This window comes from Gallus gallus, chromosome 16 (genome assembly GCF_016699485.2).
Source record: "Gallus gallus isolate bGalGal1 chromosome 16, bGalGal1.mat.broiler.GRCg7b, whole genome shotgun sequence".
Lineage (NCBI taxonomy): Eukaryota > Metazoa > Chordata > Aves > Galliformes > Phasianidae > Gallus > Gallus gallus.
The window spans coordinates 1,290,995-1,303,089 of NC_052547.1; the positions used below are offsets into that span (position 1 = coordinate 1,290,995).

Below are 12,095 nucleotides of genomic sequence, written 5' to 3' on the forward strand. Positions count from 1 at the left end.
CAGAAAGATACACCCCTACACCAGCAGCAACGTTTGACGGATACGAGGACCAACAGAGAAGACCCCCAGTTTTGGAATTAATTCTTACACTTCAAAACGATGAACAAGATCTACCCCCAACGCACGCTTCCATTTCAGCCAGCTCAGAATTAGCAAACAGACTGGATGAAGTACAAGAGCAAGTGTCTCTATTGATTAATCGTGACGAACCCGTAGTAGTATCAGAAACGTTTGATGAAGATCAGGATAAGCAAAGGGGCCTAATGAAAGAACTGATCAAGCTAATGAAAATCCACTTAATTAAAGGGGATGGACCCTTCTCCTCACCCGCATCATCAAAAATCTCAGCTACTGAAGGCAAATTCTTTCCTGCTCAAATGAGGAACATTGTAGGATTGCATTGCGTATTGCCTTGTGGCGTCACCTCAGTGACCACAGAGAAGACATGAGGAAGTGGCATGACCACACTACTCCTGTACTGCGAGCACGGGTCAGAGAATTACAGAACTAATCAACCAGCGGTGTAGTTGCTCCAGTTACCACAGGTAATGAATAGAGGGGCCCTGCCCTCAGTCAGGGAGGGAGAGGGATAACAGAGTTTATTGGACTCTGTGTGGATCCGATGGCATGGCACATCAGAACCACAGAAATATAAGGCCCTGGTGGATACCGGTGCACAGTCCACTCCAATGCCCTCGAGTCAGGAAGGGACAGAATCAATCCGTATTTCTGGAGTGGCTGGGGGCTCTCAAGAATTGACTGTGTTGGAGGCCGAAATAAGCCTCACTGGTAAAGGCTGGCAAAAACACCCTATTGTGACTGGCCCAGGGGCTCCATGCACGCTGGGTATCGATTCCCTCAGAAGGGGGCATTTCAAGGATCCCAAGGGGTATCGCTGGGCCTTTGGAATAGCTGCTGTAGATACAGACAACATTCAGCAGCTGTCTGTTTTGCCTGGCCTGTCAGAAGATCCGTCTGTTGTGGGGTTGCTGCGAGTAAAAGAGCAGCAGGTACCGATTGCCACAAAAGCAGTGCACAGATGGCAGCACTGCACCAACAGGGACTCCTTGCTCCCCATTCATAAGTTGATTTGTCAGCTAGAGAGCCAAGGAGTGATCAGCAGAAGCCACTCTCCTTTTAACAGCCCCATATGGCCAGTGCGTAAAGCCAGTGGAGAACGGAGGCTGACGGTAGACTACCGTGGCCTGAATGAAGTCACACCCCCTGCTGCTGTGCCGGACATGTTAGAACTGCAATATGAACTGGAGTCAAAAGCAGCCAAGTGGTATGCCACCAGTGACATTGCTAATGCCTTCTTTTCCATTCCTCTGGCCACAGAATGCAGGCCGCAATTTGCCTTCAGCTGGAGGGGCGCTCAGTCTACTTGGAACCGTTTGCCCCAGGGGTGGAAACAGCCCAACCATTTGCCACGGTTGATCCAAACTGTACTGGAACAGTCAGTGTTCCTGAGCACCTGCAGTACATTGATAGCATCGTTCTGTGGGGTGATACAGCAGAGAATGCTTCTGAGAAAGGAGAGCAAATAACCCAGACCCTTCTGCAAGCTGGTTTTGCTATCAAGCGAAGCAAAGTGAAAGGACCTGCCCAGGAGAGTCGGTTCCTAGGTAGGAAGTGGCAAGATGGGCGCCGTCACATCCCAGCAGATGTGATGGACAAAATCACTGCCGTGTCTCCGCCCATTAGTAAGAAAGGGACACAATCTTTTCTGGGTGTAGTGGGCTTTTGGAGAATGTGCGTTCCAAAGTATAGCCTGTAGGAGAGTGGCTCAGGGAGCAAGGAGTTGTGAGCTTGAGTGCTATGTGCACAACCCAGGCTGTGAGACCTTGAAGCTGTCAAAGCAGGAAGACAAACTGAGGCTTCACTTAAGATAAGGGGGTAGCTAGCCTGGGAAGAGATCAAGACAGTGGAATGCGAAGAACAGTGAAAAATACCGTGTGATGCTTAATGCTGTACCAATAGCTAGCAAGCAAGACGCGTGATTTCTGTGTGCTAACCAATTATAAGTTGCCGTGTGTACCCTGTATTTCTGTGTAAGTATGAGCTGATTCGGGCAATAAAGGATTAGAGGAGTTTCCACCAGTACTTCTGTGAAGACGCGTGGATTCATTCAGGCCGCCTTCCTTGAAGTGGCGCCCGAACAGGGACCCGGGAAAGCCGCACAAGTTGCCACAGCGGTTCGACGTGGAGGCAGCGGGATGCTCGAGAGTTGCCACAGTGGTTTGACATGGAAGGCAAGGAGAATGGGGAAGGTTGCAGCGGGTAAACGCTGTGTGCCGAGACGGTGGTAGCTCAGAGCATCGTGTGCCAGACGCATGGAGACTTGGACCCGCGGTGGGGTGAGTGCCGTGTGCCGGGATGGGTGGCCATTCGGGTAGGAAGATTGCGCAGCTTCCTCCTCGGCCACTTGCTGCTAGCATGGATGTGGAATTTGCAGCAGCACTGACACTGCTTCTCAGTATCCTCGCTAAGCGAGGGGAGACAGTGAAGGACAAAGACCTAGCTAAGCTAGTAACGTGGGCTTGAGAACAGGGGTTCTTGAAGGCTCCTCCGCTCATTTTCGTAGTGGAAGAATAGTGTGAAATTGGGGACTGTATGTTTCACAGAGTCCTTCAGGGCAAGACGAAGCATGCTTCAGCCTCGGTTCTACCTGGCGAATCGTGATTAATACGCTTAAGACAATGAGGGTGGAGGCAAAAGTGGCTGCTGCTGCTACTCAACTTATAGCCACTCCTGCAGCAGTTCCAGCTTCAGCTACCACCAGCGTGTCCACACAGGAGAGAGAACCTACCAGTGCTCCGAGTGTGAGAAGAGCTTCAAAACCTCTTCCTACCTGATGTCCACCAGCGAATCCACACAGGAGAGAGACCCTACCAGTGCTGTGAGTGTGGGAAGAGCTTTAGCGGCAGTTCTAAACTCAACTCCCACAAGCACATCCACAGAGGAGACAGTCCACAATAGTGCCCCGAGTTGGTGCGGAGCTTCACTTTCAGTTCCTGCCTCCTTAGCTACCCGCACACCCTCGCAGGAGACAGAGCCTGCGAGTGCCCCAGAGAGCGTACTCCTTCCCCTGACGGGTGGTGCGGTGCAGCCGGCAGGGAGCGCTCCCTGGAAACAAGATGTGTTCCAGCGTGTGTTAACTGGGAGCTACGCTGTGAGCCCAGCAGGGAAGGCTGCGTGTGGCTGAGAGCAGGGAAATACAAACCCCGTCCGTGTTTGGGTACCCGACCTCGGTTGCAGGACAGCTCCAACCCCTCCTGTTCGCCTCCTTACTCTGGTTATCACTGATGAAAATTCCCTTTTGGAGAATTGCTGTTTGGTGGCATTTCACTGCTGCTACCAAGTCAAGTTACAACAGCTGTAACACAAGGTGCTGGTCACTTTTTAAGAGCCATCTCTTAAGAGCACCGGAGAAGGCATTTTCAAACAGTTGGGAGTCAGGAAGCAGGGCCGAAGTCCAGCTCATCTGAGCAGTTTTTCTTCCTGAGTTTAGGTGGAAAGGCAGGTGAATGGACACTGGCAGCCAGATCAGGCCACAAGGGGGAGCTACAGAAATGCTGTCTACCATTCTGAGGGGAGCTATCAAAACTCAGTTGGAGCTGAAGCTGGGCAGTAACGTGGGAGACAATGGAAGGGCTTCTTCGTGTGACCAGCAAAAGGAAGACCATAGATGACATCGCTTCCTTACTGGATGAGGTTGATCACCTCATAAACTGGGACATAGAACAAGCAGAGTCACACAGTGCACTATTTTTTCACGTCTGTCTTGAACACTGGAGATGGGTGGTGGGACACCTGGAGCTCTGGGTTCAGGCCCACGACTGCACTGATGATAAACTCCCAGTGGGCTGTGGACGTCGGTGGGATTTGCTGCTCCAGTTGCATGCGTGTAGATCTCTGGCCCATGGGGTTTATCCCGGGACCCTGGGAATTGCAAGATGTCCCAGCTGACTGGAAGCTGGAAACAGCTGAGTTTCCAGGCAGGACAAGAAGGAAGACCTTGTCAATTCCAGGCCTGCCAGTCTCCCTTTGGTCCCTGGCAAAATCACAGAGGAGGTCATTGTGAGAGTTACTGAAAAACGCTTCAAAGACAGCACAGTCATTGCTGTCAGTACAGGTTAGGGTTGACTTTCTGGAAAGGAGCTTTGAGGAGAAGGACCTGGATGTGGTGGTGGTCAACAGGTTGGCCATGAGCCAGCAGCGTGCCCTCGTGGCCAAGGGAATCCTGGGGTGCATTAAATGAGTGTGACCATCAGACTGAGGACGGTGATCGTCCCCTTCTGCTCTGCCCTGGTGAGGCCACATCTGGACCACTGTGTTCAGTTCTGGGCTCCTCAGCACATGACAGGCAGGGAACTGCCGGAGAGAGACTAACAGGGGTCTGCAGAGGTGATTGAGGCCGGGAGGAACCCCGTTGCGAGGAAGAGCAACAGGTTTGGGGGAATCAGACATTTCCTGGAGTGGTGAGCATGGGGTGCCCTGATACACTGTGAGATGAGGTCAGTGTGCCCATAGCCATCAGCACACCCTCCACTGCCCCATTCATTGCTCACCTTCTGTACTGCGCAGGGAGTAGAAGAGCCACAGTGCCAGGCAGATGAGCCCCAACACCCAGACCTCCCCGCCCATCAGTAGCTTTGTCTGAGTTTCAGCTGGGATTGAACTTCAGTGTGTCTGGCATGATGTTATGTTTTGGTTCCAGGAGGAAAACAATGTTGCTAAAGTTTGAAGTTGCTGCTCAGCAGTGCTGTCCAGAGCCAAGGCCATGTGCAGCAAAGGAGCCATGCTGGGAGGGAAGAGAATTAGGACAGCTGACTGAAAGTAGCCAAAGGGATATTCCGTGGCATATGAGATCAAGCAGAAGGAGTTCTGAATGGGGTGGGAGTTCATTTTGCTCAGTCCCGCTGCTTGGGGTCTAGCTGGGTGTTGTTCTGGGAGTAGTGAGCAATTGCTTGTGCATCGCTTGTTTTATACATTTGTTGTAATTATTATCCTTTTCTCTGTCTTAGTAAATAGTTTTCTCTCAACCCTCCAGTTCAACTTTGTTTTGTTTGTTATTCTTTCCCCCATCACACTGGGAATAGGGGAGAGTGAGCAAACAGCTGTGTGGTGCTGATCCACCTGCCAGGTTAAACCACCACGGGAGGGTCCCTTGGGAGTCATTCCTGAAGGGTAAAGGTGTCCAGGAAGGCTGGACACATCTCAAGAAGGAATTCTTAAAGGTTGAGGAAGGGGCCATGCCAGTGCACCACAGGATGAGCCAGTGGAGAAGGAGAGCGTTGTGGCTGATGAGGGAACTTTTGCTGAGACTCCGGGAGAAAAAGAGAGTTTATGTCCCAAGAAAGAAGTGAAGGGCAGAGCCAGAGCTCACCGGTCCTTTCCCAGGGGATCCATCGCTGGGTCAGGCCAGGACTCAGCTGTTCCCATACAGGCAGCGATGCCATGGGGCAGCTGTGCCACGACCTGTCTGGGGAGTAGAAAATGTTCCCATGCGCTGCAGGAAGAGGGGGAGCGGCTGTGGTTTTCTAAGTTCTCTCCTCCTCCCCAGCCGTGGTTCTGCCCATAGCAGTGGTTGGTGCACTCAGTGTGGGGGGGCAATTGCAGTACACAGCCCAACCCACACAGCCAAGCTTGGCTCTGAGTCTTCAGCTGAAAACCAGAACCCACACCCGTTGGTGATACCCAAGCAATGTATCAGGATGGTATCTCTGATCAAAGCAGGTTTTATTCCCATTGCAATGCCGGCTGTCCCGCATGCAGCAGCACACACAGAAAGCAGCGTTACGTCTTTTATACCCTGTTACCCAACGTTGATTTCTTCCTCCCATGGGTCCTCATTGGCTGAGTGCTTCAGGTTCACAAATCTTCCCGATGCTCAGCTGAACGCATCCATACCTGCTGAGCACAAATCGTTGCTATCTGAACATGGATGCTGCTCATTGTTTTGCTTCTCCTCCTGCCATTCTCTATCTGTCTTGTCTGTCCAGCACCAGCAATTAGCAGTCTTCCAACATAACGAGCCCATTGATATCCCTGTCACAGTGTTTGGGAGTGGGATGTGCAACCTGTCTGTACCTCCAGGCACAGAGCTATTCCACATGGCTGCACAGAGCGGAGCTGCAGTCTCTGTACCAATAAATGACCCCATCCACCTCATCTCGGTGACCATCAATTACTGCACCTCTCTGCTGAGCGTGCACAGACTGTCAGAGAGCACTGGTGAAGGGAAAAGGCCTCTCTGAAAAGAACTATCAGTAAAATATTTATGCTGTTAGTTGTAATGCAGAAACAGCATCCCATTCCCACAGTACCAAAGTGCCCCGCAATTCCACATTGGCAGAAGAGGACAAAAGAAGGGCCGTCCAGCCGAGAGAATGCAGCATATGTAGGTTCTGCCCGCGCCCCTTTCCTCAACAAACCATCCGTTTGGCTTTCGTCACTCTCTCCAACCACTGATTGTCGTTATCGTTTAATTACCTCTGAGCCTTCCGCTGTGATTGCAGACACGCTTGGGAAGTGGGCAGTGCTTCCAAAGCCCCGAGGATTCTCACAGAGCAACACAGCTCATTTCTTAGGAGGCTGGATTATAAATGCAAATACTCTCTGGCCACAGGAGCCAGGCAATGGGAACCTGGCAGCATACGACACTGAAATGCATACCGATTGGGTGCAGATGGCTTTCCAAGGCTGTGTTTCTGCATTGGATATGGAAAAGGGGGACCTGGCCTGAAGAAGCAGAGCACCATGTCTGTATTCTGTAACTGGTCCTTAGAAACAGCTGGTATGAAAAGGTAGAAATACCACAGATGTGAGTGGCATGCTTTGGAAATGGAGTTGCTGAATGATGGGATTAATTCTCACTTGCAGAACTGCAATAGTTTGTAAACGTTGTGAATAGTGTGGGTATTATTATGGGCTGGGAAGGCTGTTGTAAGGCTGTTGTGTTAGGATAAGAGAGCCTCAGCAGAAGAAAAGTAGAGATAACAAGCATGAGAGAAGCCAAGGCCTGCACACAGGGCCGGGTGGTCTCACTGTGTGGGAGGGAACGGATGGCTGCCAGGAGGGTCCTCCGTGTCGCTGTAGTACCTTCTTGGCTACCAAGAGAAGCCTGCGGGCCACCATGAGGGGGCTGTGAGGTGCCACGGAGCCTCCGCTCGGTCTCCTCCTGTCTGGGCAGAACAACCCACAGAGCTCAGGTGCTGCTCATAACCGCTGCCCTCGGGACCATTCCCCATTGTGGCAGCTGCACTGTGGAAGCTCTCTCATAGATTACTCTCCATCTGTGGAGGAGTTGCAGTGGGGACACGGCTCAGGGGCACGGAGGGTTGGGGATCAGTGGTGATCCTTTCCACCCTGGGGGTCTCTGTGCCTATCTACACACAAGCCATCCTTGGTGGGAGGAGTGTTCCATGTGCCCGACACTGGGGCTGTTCCCATTGCTTTCCGCAGCTGCGCTGTAATAGACAACTTCCCTTCCCTTCCCTTCCCTTCCCTTCCCTTCCCTTCCCTTCCCTTCCCTTCCCTTCCCTTCCCTTCCCTTCCCTTCCCTTCCCTTCCCTTCCCTTCCCTTCCCTTCCCTTCCCTTCCCTTCCCTTCCCTTCCCTTCCCTTCCCTTCCCTTCCCTTCCCTTCCCTTCCCTTCCCTTCCCTTCCCTTCCCTTCCCTTCCCTTCCCTTCCCTTCCCTTCCCTTCCCTTCCCTTCCCTTCCCTTCCCTTTTCCTCCCCACCCCTTCACCATTCGGTAGCGAGATCTGCCTGGCACCCGGTGACGTCGCCCGCGCTCCCGAACTCCATTGGCCGAAAGGGGCGGAGGCACCAATGGGGACGCGGAGAGGAGCCTGGGGTGTCCGCGGAGTGGAGGGGCGCCGAGCGGTGCGATGGCTCCGAGCGAGGTGGTGGTGCTGGGGCTGCTGCTGGGCGCCCTGGGCATGGTGGCGTGTGGTGTGTACTGCGGGATCGGTCTGCCCCCGACGCCGGGGCTGCGTCCGCGGGACCCCCACCCGCGGCTCACGGCTCCGACGCCGTCTGTCCCCGCAGGGTCGCACTCTATGCGCTACTTCAAGACCAGGATGACGGATCCCGGCCCCGGGATGCCGCAGTTCGTGATCGTCGGGTACGTGGATGGCGAACTCTTCGGGAAGTACGACAGTAACAGCCGATGGGTGCACCCCATCGCAGAGATGCTGCCGCAGGAGGACCGGGAGCACTGGGACACACAGACCCAGAAGGCGCGCGACGTTGAGCTGGTTTTCTGCGGGTTCCTGGGCAGGCTGCAGGTGCACTACAACAAAAGTGGAGGTAAGCGCGGTGGAAAGGTGCAGTGTGATGTTGCTGGGATGGGGACTCCGTGTGGCAGGGGATCCATGAGGCGTCCGCCAGCCCCACTGAACTCTGGCCTTACCCCACACCCGGATGTGCTGGGCTGTCCATGTGTGGTGGCACTGTCCCTGGGCTTCTCCGTACTTGAACCCACCCACCCCATCCCAGCACACCCCACAGCCCAAGAAGCCCTTCAGCCCCTGCCCTGGCTGTGCCTCAGGGTCTCACACGCTGCAGAAGATGTTTGGCTGTGACATCCTGGAGGACGGCAGCATCCGAGGGTACGATCAGTATGCATTTGATGGGAGGGACTTCCTCGCCTTTGATATGGACACAATGACGTTCACTGCGGCAGACCCAGTGGCAGAAATCACCAAGAGGAGATGGGAGGAGGAAGGGACGTATGCTGAGAGATGGAAGCATGAGCTGGGGACTGTCTGCGTTCAGAACTTGAGGAGATACCTGGAGCATGGGAAGGCAGCACTGAAAAGGAGAGGTGAAGATGGGAGGGGGACGTGGGGCTGGGCTGGGTATGAGGCAGGGGCTCAGTGTGGGGTGCTCAGCCCGGTCCACAACGTCACTCATCTGCAGAGCGGCCCAAGGTGCGAGTGTGGGGGAAGGAGACCGACGGGATCCTGACTTTATCCTGCCGCGCTTATGGCTTCTACCCGCGGCCCATCGCCATCAGCTGGATGAAGGACGGCATGGTTCGGGACCAGGAGACCCACTGGGGGGGCATCATGCCCAATAGGGATGGCACCTACTATGCCTCGGCTGTCATCAATGTGCTGCCAGAGGATGGGGACAAGTACCAGTGCCGTGTGGAGCATGCCAGCCTGCCCCAGCCCGGCCTCTTTTTGTGGGGTGAGCCTGGCAGCGTGGTGTGTGGGGCTGGGGGGTTTTGGGGCCACCCCTTCCTTTCCTGACAACACCGCTCTCCCCCAGAACCGCTGCCCAACCTGATCCCCATTGTGGCCGGGGCGGTCGTTGCCATTGTGGCTGTCATCGCTGCTGTCGTTGGATTGGTGGTGTGGAAGAGCAAGTCAGGTAAAGGCAGAGGGCTGTGGGGGAATGCAGGGGCTGCAGGGCCCTGGACCCCCTTCGGAGTGCCTGTGCTCTGACATGAGCCCAATGCTGGCACTTCCTTCTGTCTGCAGGGTAGGAGAAGAAGGGTTATGAAGCAGCGCCAGGTGAGTGCCAAGGGCAGCGCTTTACCCTGCCAGTGCTTGGGGTCAGGGCACTCTGGGGCCCCTCGTTGCTTTTGGGGTCACAGTGGTGGTGGTGGCATGATGCTCCGTGCCCCACAGCGAGCACAGAGCCAGGGCTCACGGCTCACCCTCCCTTGCAGGCCACGATGGGGTATCCAGTGGCTCGGCCACAGGTATAGTGTGGAATGGGCTCAGGAGGGATCTCTGTGGTTGGAGTGGTCCCACTTCCCTGTTGGACTCACGTCCGGGACAATACTGGGTCCAGCACTCCCTGGAGAACCCCCAGGGTGGTGAGTCGGGACAGGGACGTGGCCCACATGATACCATCTCTTCTCACCCCCACAGGAAGTGAACTTTCCATCTGAGTGCTGTGCTACTTCAGCCAGCCCTGCATGCATGTGTTTGGAGTTTGTGGGTGTGTGTATCTGTGTTTGCTCAACTTCCTGCATCTCCTCGGGCTGACGCAGTGTGTGCTCCCCTGCTCACACACTGTTTCCAACAGTTAGCACATGGGTTCTGCCCTGTGCTAGGCGCTCTCCTACCATGTAGGATTATCTTACCTGGTGCCTGTGCCAATTGTACCCAGGTCGGAATGCCCCAGTCTCAACTTTGTTCAGCTGCTTTCTTTGTGAAAAGCAGCTCTCAGCGCTGTGCTCATTGTAGTCAGCCATTAGCTTCAAAACCTTGTTGGGCAGCTCATGCCTTGTATGGATGCTGCTGACCAGGCTTTGAGCCAAGCTGGCATGGTTTTGTAATTTTGCCATTGGTATTCCACATCATAGCATCATGGACAGCCCGGGTAATTACAGGGTTAATAGTCCGGTTCTGTGGACTGACAACGATCCAGATACCTGCTTCTCGAAAGAGAAGAAGAACTGTGTATCCCAGAGGACCTCACGGTCAGAGAGGGAAGATACGGCACTGAAATCACGGGATATGAGTTCCGTGATCAGGCTCACACTCTCTCTCCGGCAGCCACGCAGAGTGCTGGGTGTGCTTCCGAGCTGTGCACCTTCATTCAAGCAGACCTTTCGGTTTTGGAAGCTTTCTCTTATTTTATATTATTTATAACCCGTACTTTCAATTCGATTGTATTATATTGTGTTATCTTGCATTCCAATATCACGGTTAGTAAAATAAGTTTTCCACCTTAGATTGTTGCCACTGCTCTGTTCTTTTTCCCTCTATGAGCCCAGCTCCCATTCCCCTGCCCCTGTCCCTTTTCCTTTCCCATTCTTGGGTGCCAGGGGGCCCACGGGCCCACTGCCGCCCCGTCATGGGCATAGATTGATCTAGATTGAGCTAGATAACCCCGTGACAGCTTTTGGTGGAGAATGCGGGCAATCTGAAGCTTTTAACGCTAACAGAGAAAAGAAAGGATTTCTTTAAGCCGGAGACTGCCAGACTGCAAGGCAGTGCTAGTGTGACCTTCATAGATGAGATTATAGTCTGGGCAGTCTGCCGAACTCCGGACACTGTACCCAGTAGTTGTTGTTGTTGTTGTTTTTCCCCCATTTTAGCAGCTACCAGCTATGGGTCTGCTCTTTATTGCAGGAGCGTTGTATAAGGGATGAAGGACAATCATGATCTTGGGAAATTATTGGCCTATAATTAACATCATGATTTCGTGCTGTGGAATTGTGTTCATATATAACCAAATAAGGGCCCTGATGGAGACACCTGCCTGGTACCTTTATGCAATGTGGTATCATTTTAAGTTTGACACTTTCAAACCAGTTTCCAGCCTTCCTTCTCAGTTTGTCACACGTTTTTTCAACTGCCGATCTGGAGCTCATACTCACGTGCACGTTTTCAATCTCCTGGAATGTATTCTTCTCCATTTGTGTTATGTGGAAGAAGTCTCCTCCAAAACCAGAGAATGCTGACTGGCAGGGAATATGGAGAGGTTTAGGAGAAATCTTAGAAGCGTGGGGACCCACAATGTCATGGCACTCCACTCTTGAACACCTGTGGGATCCCAGGAAACGAAGCCAGTATTTGAGTCAGGGATGGTGCGGCTCAGATAGATCGAAGGAGGTACGGCTTATTTGGGGCTTGGCTTGTGCTTACCGTGCTCTATGTAATACTATTCTGGAGAGAGAGAGTTTCCAAGCAGAGGTTGAAGCCAAAGGGGGAAATCTCCAAGTCAAATCTGATCAGTCACAGGAGACACCAGTAGCAGTGTCAGCTGCCCCTGTGGAAGGCAAGAAATGGAAGTGGGTGTCCACGCGTCTGGAATGGAAAAAAGAAGCAGCAGCTGTGGAGGAGGAGGTAGAGGAAGATCCAGGCCAGGGGGCCTCCTCAGAGCCACGAAAGGCAAAAGCAAAAACCAAGAGACACGGAGAGGCGAGTGATGAAGAGGAAGTCTCTATTTCTGTTTGCCGACCTCTGAAGATGACTGAAATGCAAGGCTCAAGGAAAGAGTTTACACGGCATCCGAACAAAACCCTTGTCACCTGGTTGCTTCGCTGTTGGGACGGCGGGGCCAGTAGCTTGTCTCTGCATAGTAACGAAGCCCGCCAACTAGGAGGCATTGCCAAAGACTCATCTA

The 12,095-nt window shown here is 53.4% G+C and overlaps 2 protein-coding genes across 5 annotated transcripts in view; both read left to right on the forward strand.

Annotated features, from left to right (window-relative positions):
• LOC124417251 (C-type lectin domain family 2 member E-like) overlaps nt 1-12,095 on the forward strand; it is a 63,500-nt gene that overhangs the window by 18,926 nt on the left and 32,479 nt on the right. The window lies entirely within an intron of this gene.
• MHCY10 (major histocompatibility complex Y, class I heavy chain 10) lies at nt 7,780-10,697 on the forward strand. Of its 4 annotated transcripts, XR_005840167.1 has the most exons (8): nt 7,781-7,958; nt 8,055-8,315; nt 8,557-8,832; nt 8,928-9,200; nt 9,282-9,383; nt 9,494-9,526; nt 9,685-9,717; nt 9,890-10,697. XR_005840167.1 is itself a non-coding variant. In XM_040648593.1 (7 exons), exons 1-6 carry the CDS (start codon nt 7,895-7,897, stop codon nt 9,496-9,498), a joined length of 981 nt encoding a protein of 326 aa, XP_040504527.1. In that variant the 5' UTR covers nt 7,780-7,894; the 3' UTR covers nt 9,499-9,526; nt 9,890-10,697. The 4 variants fall into 4 exon arrangements, 3 of the variants coding, with proteins under 3 accessions (XP_040504527.1, XP_046757439.1, NP_001380661.2); XM_040648593.1 differs by lacking the exon at nt 9,685-9,717 and having other exon boundaries at nt 7,780-7,958; XM_046901483.1 differs by having other exon boundaries at nt 9,685-10,697.